This window comes from Gadus chalcogrammus, chromosome 8, assembly GCF_026213295.1.
Source record: "Gadus chalcogrammus isolate NIFS_2021 chromosome 8, NIFS_Gcha_1.0, whole genome shotgun sequence".
Classification (NCBI taxonomy): domain Eukaryota; kingdom Metazoa; phylum Chordata; class Actinopteri; order Gadiformes; family Gadidae; genus Gadus; species Gadus chalcogrammus.
This window is the reverse complement of record NC_079419.1, coordinates 7834911-7858900: the sequence shown is the minus strand read 5'-3', so window position 1 is coordinate 7858900 and position 23990 is coordinate 7834911. Positions and strand designations below refer to the sequence as shown.

The 23990-nt window shown below is 44.4% G+C and overlaps 3 protein-coding genes across 6 annotated transcripts; 2 read left to right on the top strand and 1 right to left on the bottom strand.

The window, feature by feature from the left end:
- Positions 1 to 2299: 2299 nt before the first annotated feature.
- apoda.2 (apolipoprotein Da, duplicate 2) lies at positions 2300 to 4242 on the bottom strand. The gene is made up of 5 exons (XM_056597383.1): positions 4147 to 4242; positions 3856 to 3989; positions 3274 to 3395; positions 3083 to 3171; positions 2300 to 2759 (listed from the first exon to the last, which is right to left on the bottom strand). The coding sequence occupies exons 2-5, from the start codon at positions 3973 to 3975 to the stop codon at positions 2518 to 2520; spliced, it is 573 nt and encodes a 190-aa protein (XP_056453358.1). The 5' UTR covers positions 3976 to 3989; positions 4147 to 4242; the 3' UTR covers positions 2300 to 2517.
- A 3236-nt stretch (positions 4243 to 7478) lies between these two features.
- On the top strand, positions 7479 to 10000 carry apoda.1 (apolipoprotein Da, duplicate 1). 4 transcript variants are annotated; one of them, XM_056596967.1, is made up of 5 exons: positions 7479 to 7556; positions 7903 to 8040; positions 8270 to 8391; positions 8503 to 8588; positions 9030 to 10000. In XM_056596967.1, the coding sequence occupies exons 2-5, from the start codon at positions 7924 to 7926 to the stop codon at positions 9251 to 9253; spliced, it is 549 nt and encodes a 182-aa protein (XP_056452942.1). In that variant the 5' UTR covers positions 7479 to 7556; positions 7903 to 7923; the 3' UTR covers positions 9254 to 10000. The 4 variants fall into 4 exon arrangements, with proteins under 4 accessions (XP_056452942.1, XP_056452940.1, XP_056452944.1 ...); XM_056596965.1 differs by having other exon boundaries at positions 7484 to 7556; positions 7882 to 8040; XM_056596969.1 differs by lacking the exon at positions 7479 to 7556 and adding an exon at positions 7579 to 7697.
- A 5265-nt stretch (positions 10001 to 15265) lies between these two features.
- Positions 15266 to 22420, top strand: and2 (actinodin2). Its single transcript, XM_056596248.1, has 8 exons — positions 15266 to 15285; positions 15430 to 15486; positions 16022 to 16113; positions 17805 to 17846; positions 18250 to 18401; positions 19362 to 20279; positions 20596 to 20872; positions 22374 to 22420. Exons 1-8 carry the CDS (start codon positions 15266 to 15268, stop codon positions 22418 to 22420), a joined length of 1605 nt encoding a protein of 534 aa, XP_056452223.1.
- The last annotated feature ends 1570 nt before the right edge of the window (positions 22421 to 23990 follow it).

Genomic DNA, 23990 nt, shown 5'->3' with positions numbered 1-23990 from the left:
ATTCCAAAGCATTTTCCTTCCTGTGTTTCCTCTATTTCAAGACCCCCCGGTATCACTCCTTCCTCTTCTCCTTCCTTCCCTCACTTCCTTCCCTCACTTCCTTCCTCCCCACTAAAATCACCAAATTGTCACTGAGCTGACTTTTGAGTGACACTGTGTTATTATCACTGACCCTCCTCAGAACCCCATCGATCCATCCTCTGCCCCAGTGCATTGAATGAATGGCAGGTCAGGAAGCCTGTAGTATATATTTTAGTATATATTGTCTGCACTGTTCCTCCCCCAGTGAATAAAGATGATTGCCACATGGGTGATCTCTCTGACCCTGCTCTCTATCCTGCCAGCCAGCCTACGGGCCGCATTCCCCGGGAGATGTTCTCCAGTCTGCCGTGCAGGACAAACTTACCCTTTGTGAGGATGCATTCATGCTGCTGCATCACTCCATGACGTGCATACACTCGACTGAACACGCTGGTATTAATCAACTTCAATCAACTTCACTTTCAGAAATCGGCATCTATCTTTACGCAAAGGGTCAATCCAATAGCAGAGGGAAAAACTACTTGAAAGTAGGTTGATTACAGAGGAACTCGGATCCACTGAAATGCAGAACTACGCGAAAGATCTCCTCACACAAACTCTGCACAGGCAGACACACGCAGGCAGTTGGTACACCATTTCAGGTGAGACGAACAATCAAATAGCACCACAATTGCTCACCATTGCTCCAAACCTGCGTCAAAACTGTTTTTTAAATAAAAGAACAGGAACATGTGACGATTACAGCATGACTCAAACCTCTGCCCACTTGTTTGAGGAGTATCTTGGGGACAGGCGGGGCAGCATGAAGCTTGTGGAAGTCTTTGAGTGGGGGAGTGTGTTGTCACGCACGGCCTCCCGAGTCCTCACCGGAGAGCTGCTGCAAGAAAACACTGGGGGTCCACTCCAAAGGAGGAAACCAGTAAGTCATCCAGTGTGGAGCTGCTGGTGGCGGTAATAGGTTGTAAAGGGACCTTTTCATGTTGTCCCCTGTCTGTTTATCATGTTTATTGTGGACCCCTTTAAGGCTGTCTCCGTCTCCGCCCAGAACCCTGCAGAGAGTAGGGACGTCACACACGCACACACACGCACACACGCACGCACACATGCAACTCAAAACAAATGGCCAATTGATTTTCTATTCTCTTTAATAATTGTACGCGACAAAATAGGCTGTATTCATGTACTTGCAAATCCCATTCCTTTCTACATCTGGTCCATAAGGTTTTATTCTTATATATTTCATTCTTATATTCTTATATCTTCTTCTGGAACTTTGAGTTGTAAAAAATGTCTCCCAAACATGGGCTTTGTTTAGACAGTTTGGAATTGTGTCGACTGCACTGATATTGGATGACTTCAGGACAGAGGTATTGAAGAACCCCCCAAAAATGTAACTTTTTTATGTGGCCAAAAGCTTCAGGGTTCTCGATCCAATGGAGATGGATAGACTGAGTTTAATTTATTGATGCATCAGCCTGTATGAGAATACTTTTCACCTGTACACTGTCACTCTAAATTGTACTTTTATTTACTTACCAATAAATGTAGCCCACATTATTTCTCCATCCCTTGCAGTTATCCTCACCTAAACCGTTCCCGTACTGAAGAAATTTTTTGACTTTTAAGACACTTGATTGCAAAGTATTTGGTTAAGAGTCATGGTCATTGAAAGACAGCTGGGAACATAAAACAATGGGTGAAAGACGGTGACCTTGCTCATCCAGACTGGTATGAACTGGTAAGACTGGTAAGGATAAGACAACCCATGAAATATTTTCAATGCACAATGAATTAGGGGAAGGGGAGGTAGTCATGTTTAGGTGAGCAAAGGCATTTACAAAATAAAGACAAGAAAGGAGTTGCCCTGCTAAAAGAAACAAAGGAATTTCAAAAAACAAAAGCCTGAGCGAATGGATTGGGTGGATGGTGAGGCCAGGCTGCTAAACACTCCCCGTTCAAGAAGGCTGCTACCTCTAGATGCAGACAACAATTTACACAATTGGCTTAAAACATTTGATGAAAAGTCAGGAAGACCATACCGTTTATGTGACAACATAAAATACTTTTTTCCAAGACAGCTACATAATCTCTCAAACGGAACCGAGAGCTAAACCTAAATATCTCAGCCATCTTCCCCGGGGGCCAGCCGCCGCCGCCGCCGCCGCCGCCGCCGCCGCCGCCAACAATCCGACCTGCTGCCTGCACGACCCACCAACGCAAAGGACAATGAAAGGACCACCAAGCCAACATATAGTGTGTTTTTTTATCCAGGTTTAATTGCATTTATTTTTGCACAACAATTTAAACACTTTCCATGGGATAACCGAGCAAGCAAGCCAATCAAATGAAACACTTTACACGCGATAAGAAGTGGTCGCGAACCATCAACGTGGGAGGTGATCCGAGCCGGGACGAGCAGGCTGAGAGCACAGCGGGGCGTCCGGGGCCGTGGGTCAGCGCCTACCGGGGGGGAGCTTACTGCTCCATGGCGGCACACAGGGCCAGGTCCTGGTCGGTGGCCACCATCTTGTCGACCTTGACCCCGGCGGAGGCCAGGATGCCTTGGAGGTCGGCGAGGGTCTCCTCGGGCATGGTGGGCTCCCTGCTCAGGATCCAGGAGAACTGGGCGCTCACGGGACCGAACTGGCTGCAGCCGAACACCAGGGCGTGGCCGGTGTAGTCGGTGGACAGCACCCAGTAGTCGCCAGGGGGAGAGCCTGGAGGAGGGGGGGGACGGCATTACAAGCAAACGTCAACCAAGACAGCATTGGCGTAGGGGAGGGTATATAGTAGTGTGGCCTAAGTTTGCTAAATTGTATGCCTTGGTGCCGTTGATTTCTACAATATGAATTGGAATATTTTGTGTATTGATTGTGATATTTAGAAAGAATATGTTGGAACTTGGATTGCGAAATGAAAACAAAGAGGGTATTGGACATGAATCTGTGCGTGTGGGTTGGTGTTTGAGCTTATGTTTGTGTTTCTGTGAATGTGTGCGTGTTTGTGTGTGAGCGTGTGTGTGTGCGTGTGATGCCCTTACCCTCGAAGAAGGAAACCTCAAGCTTGGCGGGCACAGTCGGGTCCGTCGCCTTGGCAGATCCAACAATGGCGTTGATGCTTCCGTTGGCGCTGCGAAAGAGGCAAAATAAACCATTCATACACAGAAAACACTCGGTACATATGCATCCACATTGTACGGAGCCAGTTGGGTCCCTGGAGGCCCCCACTTACAGCAGCTCTCTGTTGAGGACTCCCACCACCCCGGGGCTCTTATCGCTGTAGGTGGCCGTGCCGCACTCCCCCTTCTGGAAAATGGTCGGCAGCTTCGTGATCTCGTACCACGTTCCCAAGTACTGCGAGGTGGGAGAGCGTGAAGAGTGAATTTTGGAAGAGTTAGAATTGGAACAGGAACGTCGGTGAACAACAGATTAAACATTCATTTTACATATTGTAGGTTGTCTAGAGCGTTATGGTTTTGCCCGCTTTTGTCACATTGGGGCCTCAATGTTGATTGTGTTATATACGAGAAGATTATCAGACCGTAGGTAAAACCGAACCAAGCCATGCAATTTAGCATTTGTTTACAATTCAGTGAGTGTTTTCACCGGTTTGGCAATCTGCGCATTGTGGCCCTTCAGCTCTCAAAACCTGCAGCTCATCGATTCTGTTAACGAAGCTGGTTGATTTGAATTGAGAGAGAGAACAGAAATGACTGTTGCTGTCCCCTCCCAAGGAAAAAAGGAAAAAAGATGATCTAACAAATAAGAGAAAAAGGCGCGCAGAAGTAACGAGAGCAGGGAGTTTGGGGTTCACCTGAGTGGCATCAAAGTTCTCCTGGACGGCGGGCTTGGGACACTTCCCCCACACAAACACCTGAGCGTTGGCTGCCATGACGGACAGCAGCGTCAGAGAGAGCACCTGGAAAACCTGCATCTTCGTTATAAAACCTGCAGTCAGAGAGAGGAGGACAAAGAACAAAATGGACGAGTTCTTCTGAACACACTGGGAATATATTGAGCACTAGCTTACATGGTTGAGAGCTTTAAACCACATTATAAAAGACGATGTTGCCAAGAGAGAGTGCAGCTCAGGGCTGCTTCTTACCTGTTAGTATTCTGGAGAATTACCTGGTTGCAATGAATTGTAATGGATTGGCTTCATATTTATAATGCTTGAGGGCCTCAGCTGCACTAACGACCGTGTAAGATGGCCCCTCCCACCTGTTTACATAGAGGCGGCTATAGAAGAGGCCTACTGTAAAGAGGTGGGAGACCTGGCACCTGTTCAGCTGATTATGTCGCTCCATGGCTAAATACACATCGATGCATCGAGCTGTCCCGCTTTTGTTGCATCACAAATGAAATCGTTGAAGTTAAGGGAATAGCATGGCATGTTCGGATCGTCCTTGGTTGACCACATACCCATTCACATTCCTCTTGAGTATTCTTAGAAAGTTAATATGTGAAGGTGCCCCGGTTTAAAAGATTCATTCTTCTCAATCATTACCGATGACCTCACAGCCTGTATTGATTATTTCAAACTTTAAACCTCTGACCACATTTCTCCGTTCACTTGACTCCAATGCTTAACGTAAAGCCCACACAAAGGTCTGGGATGGTTTTGTTTTGAACAAGAATCAGGTATCTGAACATTTATGATGATTACTTTGCCAGCTGAACATTGCATGCTCGTTAGCCAAAAGCTAACCTTGCCTGACTTGCATGTAGCACTTATATGAGAGGGGAAGGTAAAGGAGATTGATTAAAAAAAAAAGCAGGTGCCTTTGATGTAGGTCTTCTCTGTTTACAGAACAAGAAAATTCCATACAATTTATCCCATAGCACGTTTCCACAAAAAGTCATCGTCCTAAATTCACATTGCAGTGAATTGTATTTCCTCCTTTATGTTGAACTAATTAACTGTCACAATTAATTATTCTGTTCGATCACCTTCAGGTCGATTTAGAAAAATAGATCCACACTGACAGCCAAATATATTCCTGACACACCTGAACATTTTATAGCATTTTTTTAATGACTATGGCTGACAATTCAAAATGGATTCATTAGTCTTTTGTATGGAGCTATTCGTTTTGTTTCACCACTTTTTAGTACCACTTTTGAAAACAAATTTAAAAAGGCCAATATTCGGGTACGAGTCGAACTGGGCCTATATTAATATTAATGAATAATCCGGAACCATCCTTCACTGAGCTAGCTGAGGGACGTAGCGTGTCCTTGCAGTCTCTCCTGAGATGAGGAGCTTGTCAAAGTGGTGATCGTCACAGATAACGACCCCCTCACCCTTAAAGGAGGGCGTCTAGGCGTTGGGAGGTGCTGCTGTTAACGCCCGTGGTAAGCAAAGATACTTCCCGACAAATGGACATGATACTTGCTTGTGTGATATGCAATTAGCGCTTGGATTTAAAGGGTCCATGAATCCCGAAATTGCCATTTGTACCTCGGAAGATCAAGTCCTCTAAAACAGACGAGTTTGGAGTCTGAGGGAGCCGCAGATAACCTCACAACCACCTCCCTTCTGAACTGAAGCTCACACACACACACACACACACACACACACACACACACACACACACACACACACACACACACACACACACACACACACACACACACACAAACAAAACACGCACACACTTGCAGACAAACACACACAAACACACACACACACACACACACACACACACACACACACACACACACACACACACACACACACACACACACACACACACACACACACACACACACACACACACACACATAAGTACATATACACGTACACAAACACACACACAAACACACATACACACACGCAAACATACACACACACAAACACACACACACACACACACACACACACACACACACACACACACACACACACACACACACACACACACACACATACACACATACCAACACACACACACACACACACAAAAACACGCTAATTACGTTATTATATTATGCCTCTCTCTACGCCAAAGTTCCTGGGACATTCTTGTATATTTAGGTTAAATGTCATTCCCCTCGTTTTCCCTTGACAGCTAGCTATGTTCACAAGAGCCAAATATAGGTGTTTATGTGTGTGTTCATAAAAACATACAAGCATAACTATGAGCATCTTTGGGACCACATACTACAGGCAGATAACAAACACGAGACCCCCAGTGTGTTTAAACAGGTGTCCTAGTTTGGGTTTCACCAGGAGATGTTTGCTAATGTAAAACATGGACACATTCCTGCTTTAATTTCACCCCTGAGATGATCCTTGTTTACTTTTTGCATATAATCTGGAGGTTGCAGTAGAAACACATCAGAATGTGTCAATAATAATGCATTGATTTGTATAAAAAATATAAACAACACCATACAGAAAAAGGCTAAGGAGCTGTTTTTGGTCATTTAAAAAAAAAAAAAAGGAACCTAACCCATAATTATAGTTCTCCCATGTCTATACACGTTGCATGGGCAGAAAAGACCACATCTTTAGAGGTTTAAGAGAGGTTATTGAAATAAATAAACAAAGGAGATTTGTAGGTGGTAAATAATACATAGGAAAAAAGACCCACGTCTTTTTGAGTACAATTTTGAGCGACCATTACAGGCCATTGAAGACAAATATTGTTATGGGTTATCTACTCAGGTACTACTGGTCTTATCTTTGTGATGCTGTATCGACCAATCAGACTCAGTTGAAAGGTATGCCGCCCTTCTGTACCCAGTGGCTTTAATGTCGGCCATTACATTTATTTACCTGTTTTTATTGTTATACTTTTGTTTTTTTGTTAATTCATTGACACTGCTTTCGGACATTAAACACAATGCCAAACCATTCCACTCCAATAAAACCACCTAGAAATCCTAGTGCTATAAATACCTGAGCACTACAGAGCCAAACCTTAGAGTTTTTAGGACAACATCACATCATTATTACAACAGCAACAGGAATAGTTGCTGTGAACATCTGTCCAAGTTCTTGTTCCTGTGTTGTTGTGTGCAGTCTCCCAACAGAGGAAGTATGGGAGAAATTCTAGCAAAAAAAAAGCAAACTGAAATCGCAAAATTGCAATGCATTTACTTCCTCCAGTCCTATATAGCAGTGACCCCATACCACATCAGAAACCCTCTCACCAAAGACATTAACGGCAACATCGCCTCCAAAGATGGAACTGCAAACCATGATCTGCTACAAATAATGACAGTACCTAACAACATGTATTTTAAAGATGACCTTACAGAGTCCAAAAGGGTTGTCTGTTTCTATGTTAGAGGGATCCTCAACCTGATTGCTTTATAACACGCATGCTGGTGTGTACCCCATGACTACCATTAGCTAATGGTCTACTTTATGTCCAAAATAAGGCCGGTCCCAGACAAAGAGCCCCATTGATCAAATGGGGCTGGGATGTGGCAAAAGTCAGCGGAGAGCATCGTGTCTATGACATACACAAGGATTACTCCAAGGGACGCCACTCTCTTCACCAGCAGGTAGGCCTTCTGATACTTAAGATTCAGCATAGAGCAAATACTTACAAAATGTATTAGAACAGAAAATTAAGTTATTTATTATACACGGCATCTTTAAACTGATTTTCGGTTCGCTCAACAACGATCTAGGAAATCAAAAAGGTTATTTGTTTTTATAATGATCTGCAATCATCCTCTACTTGATTGTAAGATGCACTCTAACAGCATTTACAGTCCGACTCTAACACGATGGAACTGTTCAGAAGACCATTAAAAAACTGTGCCAATCTCCTTGCTATTCCACAGGCGTAATAGCTTGTTTGCTGTTTCATCTTTCATCTCACAGGCTAACCCTTCCCTTGTTCAGATTACACCGGCACCATCCACTATGACTGGATCCATCGCTTTGGTTCTGCTGGTTCTCCTACCCCTCGTGAGGGGCCAGGTTCCCCATTGGGGGCCCTGTCCTGAGCCTATCACCCAGGCCGACTTCAGCATCAAGCAGGTACCTCCACCACCACCACCACCACCACCACCTCCATCACCCATGCTCCACATTAATAACGAATAGATGGCTGTAGTCCATTCGTTTTTATGCAGCATGTTAAAAATATGTATTATATCCATTTTTTATTTATGATGTTGTTATATTTTGCTGATTCTCTATACTTACAGGACATATGAGCATGCATTTTTGATAACCCTTGATGTTTCGTGTTTACTTCGCCCAACAGTTTGCTGGGAGATGGTATGAAATCGCCAAACTGCCAGCCCAGTTTGAAAAGGGACGATGCATCGAGACCAACTTCACCGTAAAGGCGGATAACTCTGTCCGAGTCGTCAGCTCAGAGATACTGTGAGATTAAGGAGAAAAAAATCGAAATTAGAATAGTGTGTTATATTACTTGTGCGGTATGAATAACAGATAACTTCTAAAAATTTACTAAAAACTTCTTTGACCCAACAGAAGGGGTGAATTGAGAAAAATCGAAGGCTTTGGAATAACAGAGGATCCGAAGAACCCTGCCAAACTGGGAATAACCTTTTCCTATGGTAAGAAGCCAAGAGCCCCTGTTTTGTTTGTGAGGGTGGGTGCGTGAACCTCCCCAGTGTGTGTATATCCACACAGTGTACTTGTATATGTGTGTACCTACCTAGTGTGTATGGGACAATTAAAATGTATTATAAACAATTTATGTATTTATTTAAATTATATATAATGGATTGGAATACAACGTATAAAGTCAGATACACATTACATAGAACCCAAACAAACTTTGTTTTAATCACGTATGTATGTGTGAATATACACCTATGTGTGTGTGTGTGTGTGTGTGTGTGTGTGTGTGTGTGTGTGTGTGTGTGTGTGTGTGTGTGTGTGTGTGTGTGTCTGTGTGTGTGTGTGTGTGTGTGTGTGTGTGTGTGTGTGTGTGTGTGTGTGTGTGTGTGTGTGTGTGTGTGTGCTCATATCTCTCTCCCTCCTGATCCCGACAGTGCTGCCCTACACCCCGTACTGGATCCTGTCCACCGACTACGTGAACACGGCCGTGGTGTACTCGTGCACCGACATCCTGCGTCTGTTCCACGTGGAGTTCGCCTGGGTGCTGAGCCGCGTTCGCGCGCCGCCCGCCGGCACGCTGGAGAAGGCCGACGAGGTGTTCGCCAAGAACAGCATCGACGTCACCCAGATGATCAACACCCGGCAGCAGGGATGTTGATGGAAAGGAGATCCAACATGTCCTCGTCGCTCTTGATTACTAATAGTATTCTGTGTTTGTGTTCGGAATTTGAGGCCACAGTTAAGGATACAATCTGGTGTTTGTGTATTTTTGGGGGTTTGGCTTGAATTGTGAAATCTATTCCACCCTGAATTTGTAATATGTGAGACTATGTTGCATGCTTGCCTTTGAGTTTGCCTTTAAGTATTTAAGAATAATACATATTATTTTCTGCACTTTTTGAGGCTTTTTTTTTAATACATTTGGGGTAAGCTGTATTTTTTTTATTAAAAAATATTCTCTTGATATAGGAAGTTCATCACTAGGTATCTGTACAGAACACTTAGAGAAGCAGTCCCATTTATAAATAGTAGGCCTACCTGAAAGTGGGTGAAAAGTTACAAATAAAGAACCACTTTACTTAAAAGTTTAATATTCCTTGATCAATAAATTGACCCCAATAGGCTAAAGCGTGGCCCAGGGTACAGGAAACACAAGATGGCGCTGTTGAGGAATGATGAGCGTTTCTAACGTTGGCTTTCTAGAGATCGGGTGGTTATTATGCTGCATGTTATTATAATTGGCTGACTTCTATCGTACACACTATTCATTTTGAAAATGAGTGACCATTTAAGCTGTGTAATAGCCTCTTGTTTGAATGTTGTTGATGTCCCAAATTACAGCCATAGAGTGTCTCATTAGAGTCAATAAAAGCCTACACAATCATGTCAGAGTGATTCATTAAAAACAAATTATCCTCAGGTTTGCGACTTCCATGACACAAAACATGACACAAGGTTGTGAAAACAGTCTGATGCCTGATAATTGGGCCGGATAATAGCCAGTGGCTAAGGTGTTTGACTCCCAGCTGAAAGGTATGGATCTATCAGCGTTCTAAATGCCAAACTTCTCCTTGGGACATGTAGGCCTATCTCAGTTCAATGCAAGAAAAAAATCCATGGTCAATCATCTTTTTAATAATATTTGGCGCACGATTGGTGCGGTCTGTTACAATAGCCTAGGCCTATATATTTTTTATAATTTCGAGCAAGATACTTAACTTGTATTGGTAATGTCTCAAGGTTTGTTGTTCTCTTTTTGGGAGCCGCAGTTGCTAGGCCTATACCCTAGATTACCCTGGTTAGGCTGCCAAACAGCATATTACTGGATGTTTTTCTCCGAATTATTTTCATGCGGAACCACTCGTAGGCTAATGGCCCTGTAGCCTACTTGAAATCATAAAGTAGGCCTACCACTGAAGGGTCAGGCTCATTATCAGCAGCAACCGTACTTCCTGCAGGTGACCGCTTCTAGCAGGAGTCTGAGGTATAACTCGTTAATTCGGAAAAGGGGAACAGAATGGTTATTTTCCAACTTTTCTCAGAATTCTGAGATAATCAGCTTGTTTCTTTCATGACTTTCTCGCCAATCTGCTGTAATTGTCGATAATTCAGAAAAAACAGGCAAATTATTTTGTAAAAATAAAAATACTTCATTGTATATGTGGTTCCGTAGTTAACCATCCAGCTAGTCAATTATGTCTGGATGATGGTTGAGGCTTGAAGAAGCACGGACTCTTGATTGACCAGGACCAGGCAGCCAATGAAAGGTTTGTTTATTACAGCCCAACATATATCCTAAATACAGAGTAATATATACATTAAGTTTGTTAATGTTTCTTTTACTAACATTAGGCCTATATAAAGGTTTGTTTTCCTTATTTTTTGGGATTCCAACTAAAGGCTTGTGGCTTATTTATGTATTTATTCTTTTGATTTGTTTCTGTCGATTTTATTTTTTTAAACCAGAGTGAATAACCAGAGGCGGTCTTTGATCCTTAGGGGTTTGTGTTGATTTGGAAACAGCAGGAAAGTTTGAGAATATTCCTCATGCCTTGCCTACCTCTTTTTCCCCCCGTACAAAAGTGTGTTTCATAATATAGTGTGATCTCTGTCCCGGGGGCCAACGGTACATCAAACAGCTCTGACTTCTCGCCATATGCCACACAGCTTCAGTGAGGACCATCGCTGCGGGATCACCGAAGGGCTTGGATTACAAGAGGCCAAGTTGGGAAGACGGAAGTGGAAAATAGGAGGAGACTGGTTTAACTTCCTCTCGGAAGAGACGTGTAGCTTTTTGTTGTGTTAAGTGGAAAGACCCCCATTCCCTCGGCTTTTGTTTACTTTATTGATCCTTGAAAACTAAAATGTAATAAGGAAACAGGAAATATTTGAATCAGACACATGAATTGCAAATATGCCGAAGAATACAGCCAAACTATTTGTATAACTTTTCCATAAGTAACAAACCCACTCAAAATAATGTTTTTTATTTGTTAGTTTGTGTTAATTGTTCTAGTATGCAAGACGCTCTCTTAGCAGAGAGTGGCTTGCATAGATCAAACAGAAGATTAGTACAAGGTAAATCCTTAGGTCAAATAACTAGTACCATTCTTTACTTTAAAACAAGCTGTGTTGTTGCTGCTTTTGTACAAATGGGGGACCATCAATGTCACATTGGAATATGGTGAAATTATAGCAACGTGCCAATTTGAACAGACAGCTTGTCTAGACAGCTTATTCCATAAGCAACGTGTTTCAGAAGCATAATATAATTCTACTGCCAGTCCGAGGAGTCCTAAAAACGGTCTCTTAAAGCAAAAGTATTGAGCCTGCTGTTGCATGCAACGAAAAATAACTAAAACCACATAAAACATGTGTCATCTTTTTCTGCTTTTCTTTCATGGCTGGTCAGGTTTTTGTTTGGGAAAATGCTTTAAATCATCTGAAAAGGGTTTTTCTGGATCTGTGATTTCCATGAGCCACATCTATACGGGCCTGTACTAAAAACTGTAATAGAAAAACAAAAACGGGAATGCCTGAGAAAGCAAAACAAACCAGTATAATACTAACCCTGAGAAAGACCTCGAACCAATCATAAAAACACAGATGGAATGCCCCTTTAAACCAACAGTGAGACATTTAACACCTTTCACCTTTGTTTGTTCAATGTCAACCTCAAAGTTTGAATACCCTTACTGTGTTTCTTTCTCCTGAAGGCCGTCCCTTGTCTCTGTTCTACAATTATACCCTATTTAAACAATAATGGAGACCCATTATCATTAAATATGGGCGGCATGACAGCTGGTATGTTGTGATGTGTGAATAATGCACCCATGTAAAAATAGCCCTCGTAATGTTGCATGGATTGAACTAACTGGCACAATAGATAAATAAATAAATTGCTCTTCTTCGTTATGTCCTGGCAGTGTGAGGGTCTGAAGGTGACGATGTGGCATTCATTCATGTGCATTCCTCTTGTTAACCTTTGACCTCGCAAAACAGAAAGGGCATACAATGAAAGAGAGGGCAGTCCTGTTCTCTTGTATATATCCCCTTGGACCTGCCAACCTATCAGACCACTTTATGGCAAAGTCAGTGTTGTTTGAACCTTGCACACTGATGTCAATCTACCCTAATGACGAAAGATGATAGATGATAAATGTACGAATATGTCATGGATTTTTAATGTAATTTTTTGCTTTTGCCGCTGCAGATTTGAAGGCCCTGTTGGATGGTGATGACATGCAGTGAGGGAGGTTAACATGTTTCCTATAGGGGCTGGGATGACTTTCAGAAGGGAAGGAAAATAAAAAAAAACTCGGGCACAGTGCATCTTTTTCCGCTGTTGTCATTTATTCTCTTTTTGTTGGGAAGGGGAGACAAACTGCCAATTTAGCCAATAATGATATACAATTCCACGTTCATTGGTGTGCTAGTTAAACCAAAAAAAAATAAAAAACACATTCTGAAAAATGTAACCGCTGGCTCCAGATGTCGTGAAATTCTTCGGATCCCAAGGATTCTCCCCCCCCCCCCCCCCCAATCCCCCAACCCCCTCCTCCTCCACCTGTATGGTTTGTTAAAATTATTAGGCTGGATCGTGCTCAAGTCAGGCACATGTCAGCCTCTTCCAAACTGAATTGTAGGTTTCAGTGAGTCAGAGAACACCTGTTCAGGGCATATTTTAAACATAATTATATATCTGGTGGGTGTTGCTCCTATGCTGTGGGTGCTATAGCGTCTATAGTAGCAACAGCATTATCATACACATATCATTCATTGTCGGACTGTACCATATAATATGTCGTATGTAAATGTTTTGTTATTAATGAACTGTTTCATTTGGATGGATGTATAAATGTTAACAGTTGTCAACAAGCAATTATTGAATCAATCCAAAATGAGTGGGATTATGTTATTATGGGTGAGAGGGTATTCAAGGGGAAAAATAATAAATAAAACATCAGAGAAATATTGGTTAAATTGGGCAGAATAAATAAACACACAATCTCACCAATAAATGTGGACAAAAGTGAAACAGTATTTATGAGCTCTTACAAACATTGCATCATATTAAACATTGAAATACATTGAAATATAGTTAAGTCTACTCGTTGTACCACATCATGTTTTGATGACGTCATAAATGTTTAATTTATTTCAGCTTCCCATTAGCATGTGGCTATCGTTTTAGCGCCAGAGAGAGGTGCTTTTGAAGTATTTTTCAAGCACGGCTCCGGCACACAAAGAGGAGAGCGAGTGAAAAAGTGCTTACATGGAAGTATGCGGCCTGGGCTTCTTATCTTTACGAGTTGCTCTCTTTATGAGCGAGAGACGTTTTATGAGTTTGAGACATTAATTCACTCACCATGAGTTTTCCATGCATGGGGAAGTCCTAAAATCTCTCTTGTTGTTGGTTCTCCCTGTGTAACATGGTGGTGGCACGATTGGGTATGTGTGTGTGTGTGTGTGAGAATTACACGTTATCTGGCAGAGAGAGGCTGTGTCACCATTTCGAACACCAGTGATGGTGATGACATATTTTTGGAAAACATTTAATTTTTTTCCATACTTTTGGTCAAAAGCAGGATATCACATTGAGGTAATAGGGTGTCACAGAAGAAAGAACAGGACAGTGATGAGAATGAAAACGTGGCAAAGTATATATAATTAGACACATAAGAGTAGATTGCTCTGACAAACATTTGTTGACCCTGTTGATCTATTTGGTATCTATTTGTGTAAGATGAATGTGGAAAAGTAATATTTTTTTCTATGTAATGAGAGAGAGAGAGAGAGAGAGAGAGAGAGAGAGAGAGAGAGAGAGAGAGAGAGAGAGAGAGAGAGAGAGTGTTAACAGGTTAGCTCCACGAAGAGCAACAACACAGAAACATGTACAAAATAATTCCACAATGCAAACTACAGACTCCTGAAGTCTGTGTCTGCAGAGTTTGCGGGGAGAGGCTACGTGGCATGTTTGAGCGAAAGGTGGGGACCCACCGGGGGCTTTCACTGAGGGGGGGGGGGGGGGGGGGCGTCGCTGTAGCTCTCTTCATTAACCCCGAAACTCTGTTCCCTAACCAGAGCCTTGCATCCATAATCCACCCAGCTCCCCAACCCACCATAATTGTTTCCATGCATCCAGGCAGGCACCTGCAAGAAATATATAGGTTTAAAGGACCAAAACACGTTTTTCCCCTTAACGCTTGCTTTTCTCCTCTCTTACAAGCAGTTGTGAAACTCAAATAAAAGTCTTGTGGAAAAAAGAGAACTGAACAAATTGAGGTGCGTCTGTGGGCTCGTGCAAGGAACCGGATGGACCGGGTCCACTGGCCAGTGGCCACTGAACTGGTTCTGCCCACTCTGGACTCTGCTGTCCACTGTTGCTAATACATCAATGATGCAAGCCAGCAGGAGTTACAGCAAAAGGATAACCCCTACTTACCTTATTTACAAATTAAACTATTTTCTGATAGATATTTTTTGTATTTATATGAGGATTGGATCCACATTTTTAAGAGCTATACAACAAATCAGCTCATTGAGATGTTCCCTTCACCCCCCCCCCCCCCCCGAAACATTTCCTGCTGCTCATCACCGCTAATTACAGGATCCCCATTGGCTGCTTGGCCGCCCGGTCACAGGAGCCAATCCCGGAGCACCTAACAGCATGTCTGGGGCCCGAGTGACGTATGCGTTTTGTTTTTAATGATCACAGGCCTCCGCTTAAAAACGTTTCTCCACCCCATCCGTCCGACACAGGGGAGCAGATAGGTGATAGGTGTGTGTGTGTGTGTGTTGCTCTCGACGACTCCTTTGCCTCCCCCATCCCAGAGAAGTTGGATCCAGAGGGCCGTTGGCTCCCAGTCAGAGCTACAGCACCTGGAACAGGTAAGCTGGGCGCCCACATGTTTGTTTAGAGTACCAAACAGTGGATAAATGAACCTATCCCAAGCAGCAGCCCTTTTGCTGGTAGCCTACTTGATGACTTTGTTGTTCGTAGTGGGAATCTGGAATGAAGAAAAACATTGAAAACATTTTTTTTTTTTTGTCCATTCATGAACAACATGTGAGCATAGGATTCATAAGCATATTTGTAATCTCAGTCCACTAACTAGCTCGGGTTTTAATTAGGACCCCGGCACTGGGACTTAACTGCTGCTGATTGCTGATTGCTGTTTGGTATTCAGATATGTTGATGGCCTGTATATAATGACACTAAAAAAGTATCGCCAAATTATATAGGAGCTGCTCATATCATTTATAGATATTTTTTAATTGCTTCTAATGTTCACTTAGTTCAAGTATTTGTTTCCTTCCTTTGCAAGAATATATTAAACACATGCATTCGAAGACCATGCAGCAACAATTTAAAAGACAATTATAGTGGTGCATATTGTTAATGTCTCTGATGTGTCTCTTACAGGAAGAAACTCAGAACAGAAATGGCTCAAGACAGAAGCCGATCTCTTTCCCTGGTCCACACTGGACTGCTGATAGCAGTGGTCCTGCTACCAGGTGAGGGACTTCTGCTGGGTTTGATTATGGACCTGAGCTGTTGGGTTTGATTATGGACCTGAGCTGTTGGGTTTGATTATGGACCTGAGCTGTTGGGATTGATTATGGACCTGAGCTGTTGGGTTTGATTATGGACCTGAGTGTTCTGCTCAACTAAGCTGCTTTTCTGAACTGGCTTTGATTGACAAAAATGAAATTGAACAAATTTGGACAGGCAACACTTTACAATAAGGATATATTAATTAACAATTAATTACAATTATATAATTCAGTAATAAGCATTATTATATAGCTATAGGTTAGGGTAACTGGATAATGTTTACAAGATGGTGTGCAAATGCAACCAGAGTTACAAGAAATGAACTACAACACAAAAACCTAACCCTATTTGATAATGTTAGTGAACAGAGCCCTCATAACCTTAGTTAAACTGAATCCCATTAGTAAACATGAACACCCTTAGTAACTACACAATCAGTTAAGTATAAATGAACTTAGTTGATGCTTATTACATTAACACCAAGTGTTACCAGCGGAAACCAATTTGAATCCCTAACTGGACGAATGCGTTATTGTTGACAGCTTAAAATGAACAATATAATAAGTTCAACATAAACCATCTTAAATCACAGAATAATAATGATGATGATGATAACAAAGATGAAGACTAGGATGATACAAATAATAATCATCAAAATGTCAAAAATAATAAGAACAATCATCATTTCGTCATTAAGTCCGTTCAAAAGTACGTTTTTGAGTTCACACATTCATATTCCCCTGTTAACGAGGGCTCAAACGCCATAAAGCACATCAAAGCTCTCCCCCAGCAGCACGGTCCCCTTGTCTCCACGTCGGGGCTCAGCGGCGGCTCTGACCAATAAACTCGGAGGGGGGGGGGGGGGGGGGGGGGGGAGCAGAGGGTCTTCCATAATCAGCTGACTGGGCGCTTTCCCCGGAGTCGTTAACTTCTGAGGGTTATGCCACGGACGGAACTGGGGGAACACACCGCCCCCCCCCCCACCTTCCGACCCCCTGTTTTTACAATGCTGAGCTAACGAGTGCGGTCCACTGTACCGACGTTTCATGAGTGCGTGTTCATGCAGGTGTGTGTGTGTGTGTGTGTGTGTGTGTGTGTGTGTGGACCTGCAAAGTGTGGGTCTTTTTGCGCGGGTGTGCATGCCTACACACATGTGAAGGTATGCACACATGTGTTAAGTGCACTAGAGAGAGTGAGGAAGGCAGAAGGAAAAAGAGAGAGAAAGAGTCGAGAGAGTGAGTGAGTGAGTGAGTGAGTGAGTGAGTGAGTGAGTGAGTGAGTGAGTGAGTGAGAGAGAGCGCTTCGTGGACGTTCCTGGGGCTCTTTGTAGTTTTACAGGTTAGCTCCATGAAGAGCAGGGGCGGCCGCCTAATAAACCAGCCACAGCCAGTCCAACTGCGTGTCCTTTGGTGTGTATGTGTGTGTTTAATGTATAGGTTTGAGGGTAGGGTCCTGGGGTTTGAGGGGAGGGAGGGGGGGGCTTGTATAGCCACAGGACGCTGCCTGGGCCGGGGCGCCAGAGAGCCGGAGCCCCTCCGTCGACTCCTAGGGGCGCAGCATTTTTTTATTGGAGGCCTCAGACATCTGGGCCTCATACTGTCCCGGCTACTGTTTTATGTTTACGTGTGTGTGCGGGTTTCTTGTTTTACAGACTTTCTGGGGGCGGTGCCAGTAGATCAGCATAAGGAGGACGGTGAGGAGTTTTGTGCTACACTAGACATTTTTTTCGGAAATGGTTAAGCAGGCGATGAAGCCGAACATCTATTGAGGATGTTTTGACGTTGACACATGGACTCACTCATCGGATCATATCGCGTATCGTTCAAATGTTTACTATTTTATTTGGTGGTCAGGTCACGATCCGATAGTCAGTTCACGCATAAACAAGGGCTACATTTATGCGTTCATCCATCCCTCCATCGTCTATTTATCTATCGCTCTACTTGTCCAATGGGACATGCATGCATGGATGCCTTGCTCGGGCGCGCATACACACACGCACTCGTGCACGCACACACACACACACACACACACACTGACACACACGGGATTTAAATAGCTTTATACTATCTGAATGGCATTCCCTGTTGTTTCAGTATCTGCAGTGTCAAGCGATGCAGAGAGCGGAGATCAGAAGCTGGTGCGCAACAGAAGAAACCTTGCTTTCATGGCCCTGCCGCAGTTCCAGCGTGTCCCTGACTTCTGGGCATGGTACAAGCTCTTCACTGAGACTCACAACCAGGAAGGAGTGAGTTGCCTTCATTCATCGTTAATCCTTTTGTGCAAATGGCGCCACAGGGACTGAAGGCACCAAACAGGAGTTTAAATCAGAACACATTAACGGATATTTGTAGCATGGGGGTCGATGCTCCACCATATTGAGAGTACTCGAGAGAGCTGTAGTACTGCTTAAACTTCCATCAATGTACATGTACTGTAATTAAGCTAAGGAAAGTTGACTTTTCCACGCATTGCATGAGAAATGCTGTGGCAGTTTCAAACACGACCATGTCTCCCCATATGGAGACATTTTTCATGATTAATTACTAGGCAATGAGCAAAAAACATTACTAGCTTCATGATGATGTTGCAATGTACAAGCCCTGCACAAAATAAATAACGAATCAAATCAGCTTCTCTGGTTCTGAACTGAAAACCCAGAAGCTCTCCCTTAAACATGAGGTTGTTTGGCCTCTGGCATTGCATGCAGTTTTCATGAGCAGCACTCGTACAAACTCAAAATCATAGTCGGCACAGCATTCCCTTTGGTCCTCAACAAGACCGTTACTGGACGATTGTCGAGAAAATTTGAGCAGAGACATGCCTACAGAGACCTCTAATTATAGTTAGATATTTTCGTTGCGGACTTTAACCAAAGGTAGTTGATTCAGTCAAATATTTTGGATTTTATTATGGTTTAAAGGTGACACATTAAAGGACCAGGTGTGATTAGCGATTAGCCGTTAGAAGCCATTTTGATAATGTGCCTCTTCTGACATGACAAATGGGCGTATCCACCTAGATGTGTGCTGGATAGATCAGTCTACTATCCTACCCAGTGTGGTGGACAGGCCCACTTGTGATGTCAGAAGAGGTTGATTTCCAAAACTGCTCGTAACGGCTAATCAAAGTCACACCTGGTGGTATAATATGTCACCCATAAGTCTTAAGAATTAAATAAATGTTGGTGTGTGTGTGTGCGCGTCAGGTCGAGGACCTGGACCGCCTCTACCTGACCTGGCTGCAGAACAAGCACCGCTCCGAGGAAGGTCCGGCCTTCAACCACTACCTCAACCACCTCAGCGAGATCTACAAGACCTGCGCCAACTCCGACGACCCCGAGTGCATCGCAGAGCACACCAGCAAGCCCAAGGCCGCCATGGTGATGCCCGCCCAGTTCAGGGCGGGCGCCGTGCACACGTGCAACCCGTACACCGACCCCTACTGCATGTTCCCCATGCTCGCCAAGGGAGCGCCCGTGGAGGCCGCGCCCGCCCCGGCCCCGGTCAAGCTCCCCGTCCCCATCTTCAGCCCCATGCTGCCCTCCCCCATGAAGACCCCCACGGGCTACTACTACTACGCCCCCGTGCTGGAGCCCTTCCTCAGCCACGAGCAGAGGGTGGAGCTCATGAGGATCTGCAAGCCCGAGGATGTGGAGTGCCTGCAGTACCACCTGAGAGCGGCCTACGGCTACCGCCCCGTCGCCGGCCCCGCGCCCTCCTACTCCGCCCTCAACTGCAACCCCAAGGACCCCTACTGCAAGCCCGTGCTGGTGCAGAAGTCGCCCACCGGCTTCTACCACATGCTCTACCCTGGCTGCGACCCGGCCGTCGACCCCCTGTGCGCGTCCGAGGCCGGCCCCGCCCCGCTGTCCGCCGACGGGGCCCCCAAGGAGCAGCACTGCAACCCGCTGTTCGACGGCGGCTGCAACCCCCTTACCGCCACCAAGCTGTCGGGCCTCACCAAGCCCGTGCTGGAGTACCTCCAGAAGGATGGGCCCGCCGCCCCCGCCGCCGCCGCGTCCGTCCCCGCCCCTCTGACCTGCGACCCCCGCACCAACCCCTTCTGCATCCTGGCCGCGGCGCACTACCTGCGGAGGCCCCAGCCGCAGCTGCCTGAGCACCAGGTCTGAGTCCCCCCACACTGCGTGGCTGTGCTTCAGGATGAATGGTTCCGGTCTCATGTAGAGCCCTCCAGTCCGTTGACATGGTTGTGTGTGTCTGTCTTTTTTTTTTGCTTTTCTTCTGTTAGCCTTATAAAAACACATGTAGTGAAACGTGTTCAGAAACATGTAGTGAAAGGGTGCATCATGAGTGTCTATTGTGGTATCTTACTGTTGATCTGATTTTCCAAGACAAGTGGTAGAAACTTTTAACAAAAAACAAGTTAATCAGTCAGTCCATCCATGAATCTATCTATCAATCAATCAATCAATCAATCAGGTCCGCTACAGGCTCGGGGTCCACGGCAAGACCAGGGACGGCCACGACTGCTACGTGCACTATGATAAGGACTGCATCGCCGTGGGAGACCAGCCCAAGGCCCCGGCCGCCGTCAAGGCCCCGGCCACGCCCTACTGCCACCCCTTCGACCCCAGCTGCGGGAAGTTCGCCTCGCCCGCTGCCGCCGTAGCGGCGCCCGCCAAGGCAGCCGGCCCCGACGACATCATCCTGCCCCACCCCGACTGCGATCCTGAGGTCGATTACAACTGCCGCCTGCGTCGCGGCAAGCCCGCCGCGGCCATCACCGCCGCCGCAGATGAGCCCGCCGCCGTCGCAGACGAGCCCGCTCGCATGACCCGCTCCCAGGCCTCGCCGACTTTCGAGGACTTCCTGAGCGGCTACCTGAGCCAGTACCAGCAGAAGTGAGCGGTTGATGACCGGCAACAAGAACATTATCATCGTCGGCTCCACAGCCGACTGGCGGCCAGAGAGGAGGGGTTTGTCCTTGCCTCCCGTCACGGACACCAAACGCCATTATAGTCGCGAGGCGTTCAAGCTCGTAGCATCATTCCTGAATTATGATAGTGATAGTTATTAATAGTGTTACAAGTGTTTGAAGAGTTGTTGTCATTTGATCCACAGATGGGGACATTTAAAAAAGGGGGTTGAGCAGGTTTTCAGTGTACCATGAAAAAACAATGTTAATTGTGTGCATCCATTACTATGTGTGTTTGCAACAAACATCCTCTTGTATAGTTGTGTGTTAGAATCTAAACAAGTTTGAATTTGTGTCTGTGTATTCTTTCTCTGTTGTACATTCTGTTCCCATTAAAATTAGACAATAATCTCAAGGTTTCCTCTTCCATTTCTACAATATTTAATGTTTTTCTTTATATTTATTTCTGAAAACAAAAGGTTACCGAGAAGACAAAACAGTGTTTTCTCTTTTAGCCTTTATAAAGATAAACGTTGAAAAAGATTAGCTGAAAAATATTTTGGATTTCTGATGACACACATAAGCACGCATAGCATACCAACCTTAACTAACGAAAAAGCAAAACCTTACCAAACCAATGGAAAAATTAATCTTTAAAGAACACAGGCCTACTAAGTACATATAGGCCTATAGCGAGTAATCATATTTACCAACTTTACATATAGAGGAATTTACTAACTCTATCTAGGTAGTAAATGCCTAGTAGGCCTACGTTCATCTCATCTGGCCTATGTCTAATTGATTTCGAAATAAAATAATGATCGGGATAAAATAAAAGAGCCTCTAAAAAAGGCATCATAGTAGTAGCAGAAGGAGGTCTAACAGTAGAAAAAAAACTAAAAGCTAACATACCTATACATTTAGCCTGCCATGTAGCTGGGCTATATGGACTCATAAAAACCACCCTGGGTGATAAAATGAGTCAGAAAGAGCGGGAGCGGAGGTTAGAACGGTATTGTGCATAGCCTAGCGAGGCGCTAATGAGAATGGTAAAGCAGCACCTACCCTAGCGGGGAGCTAGTGAGAACAGTATAGCACCAAGCCTAGCGGGGAGCTAATGAGAACAGTAGCACCAAGCCTAGCGGGGAGCTAATGAGAACAGTATAGCACCAAGCCTAGCGGGGAGCTAATGAGAACAGTATAGCACCAAGCCTAGCGGGGAGCTAATGAGGACAGTATAGCACCAAGCCTAGCGGGGAGCTAATGAGGACAGTATAGCACCAAGCCTAGCGGGGAGCTAATGAGAACAGTATAGCACCAAGCCTAGCGGGGAGCTAATGAGGACAGTATAGCACCAAGCCTAGCGGGGAGCTAATGAGAACAGTATAGCACCAAGCCTAGCGGGGAGCTAATGAGAACGGAGGAGTGCCTAGCCTAGCGGGGAGCTAATGAGAACAGTATAGCACCAAGCCTAGCGGGGAGCTAATGAGAACGCTATAGTGCCTAGCCTAGTGAGGCGCTAATGAGAATGGTGTAGCGCCTAGCCTAGTGAGGCACTAATGAGAATGGTATAGCGCCTATCATAGTGAGGCGCTAATTAGAACGGTATAGCGCCTAGCCTAGTGAGGCGTTAATGAGAACTGTATAGCGCCTAGCCTAGCGAGGCACTAATGAGAATGGTGTAGCGCCTAGCCTAGCGAGGCGCTAATGAGCTGGGTATAGCGCCTACCTTAGCGGAGCACTAATGAGAATGGTGTAGCGCCTAGCCTAGCGAGGCGCTAATGAGCTTGGTATAGCGCCTACCTCAACGGAGCCTAATGAGAATGGTGTAGCGCCTAGCCTAGCGAGGCGCTAATGAGCTTGGTATAACGCCTACCTTAGCGGAGCACTAATGAGAACAGTATAGCAGCACCTAGCCTAGCGGGGCACTAATGAAAACCTTCACAAACGTGGTATAGAAAAACTGACAGTTATACGCACCTTGTCCTTTTTCCCGCCCGAGGACATGTGGAGATCCAGCATTGAAGCCAACTTCATGAAAAAGTTAGCCACGTTTTAAGTTTAACAAGCCTCAACCGTCAGCCCATGTTGTCAGGTGTTTGAGGTCTATGGTCAGAAGTCCTCAAGTGATGCAACAGCAATGCAATCGGTTGCTGAAACTTCGAAAAGGGAATGTAATGGTTGGCCTTTCTTTGTGTGAAAGCAGTCTTATATGTTTCAAAATAATATAGTTCAGAAGAATATGGAATGAACATGGAATAGAAAGTCAAATATTATCTTGAGAAAAGAGACACGACTACTTATTTTTGGTTCTATGCAAATCAGTTTGTTTCAGTAGCACCTGTGTGACATTCAGCCATTTTTTCCCAGCAGTCTCTTGTAATCACCAGCAGGTGGCGCCGATCTTCAAGAGCAAGGAGGCGATCGAATTGTCAAACAGATTAATGTTATTTCTATTGATTTATTGTGTCAGAGGCTTTAGGTAATTTTTCTAATTGGTCAGAAATGTATCTTATATTGATTCATAAGCGTGAATTTTGGTCCTCTTAAATTGTGACAAGGAAGTAGTTACATTTCTTAAAACTTGTAATAGAAAGAGCACAACTGTGGCTGAAGGCAATTAGTTCATAAGGGTTTTTGAAAAAGACTAATTATCTAACACATTTATAAAATCACTTAATAGGCAGTGTCAATGAAAGTTATTCCTCTGTCGATTAAATAAAAAGGACAAAATTCCTAAAGCACAAACTAGTTCATCGATGAGAGATGACGCCTTTTAGCTAAAAGGCAAAGTGAGATTCAAGTGTTGTTTTAAATTGAATTTGTCAAAGGTCGTCTCACAGGAACCGTTCTCAAATAGTGTGGGAAGGATAATAAGAAAATATTCTAAATCAATTTCACGCCTCTCTGAAGAATAATTGCCCTGTGTGTTAACATTATGATACGATGATAAGATGTG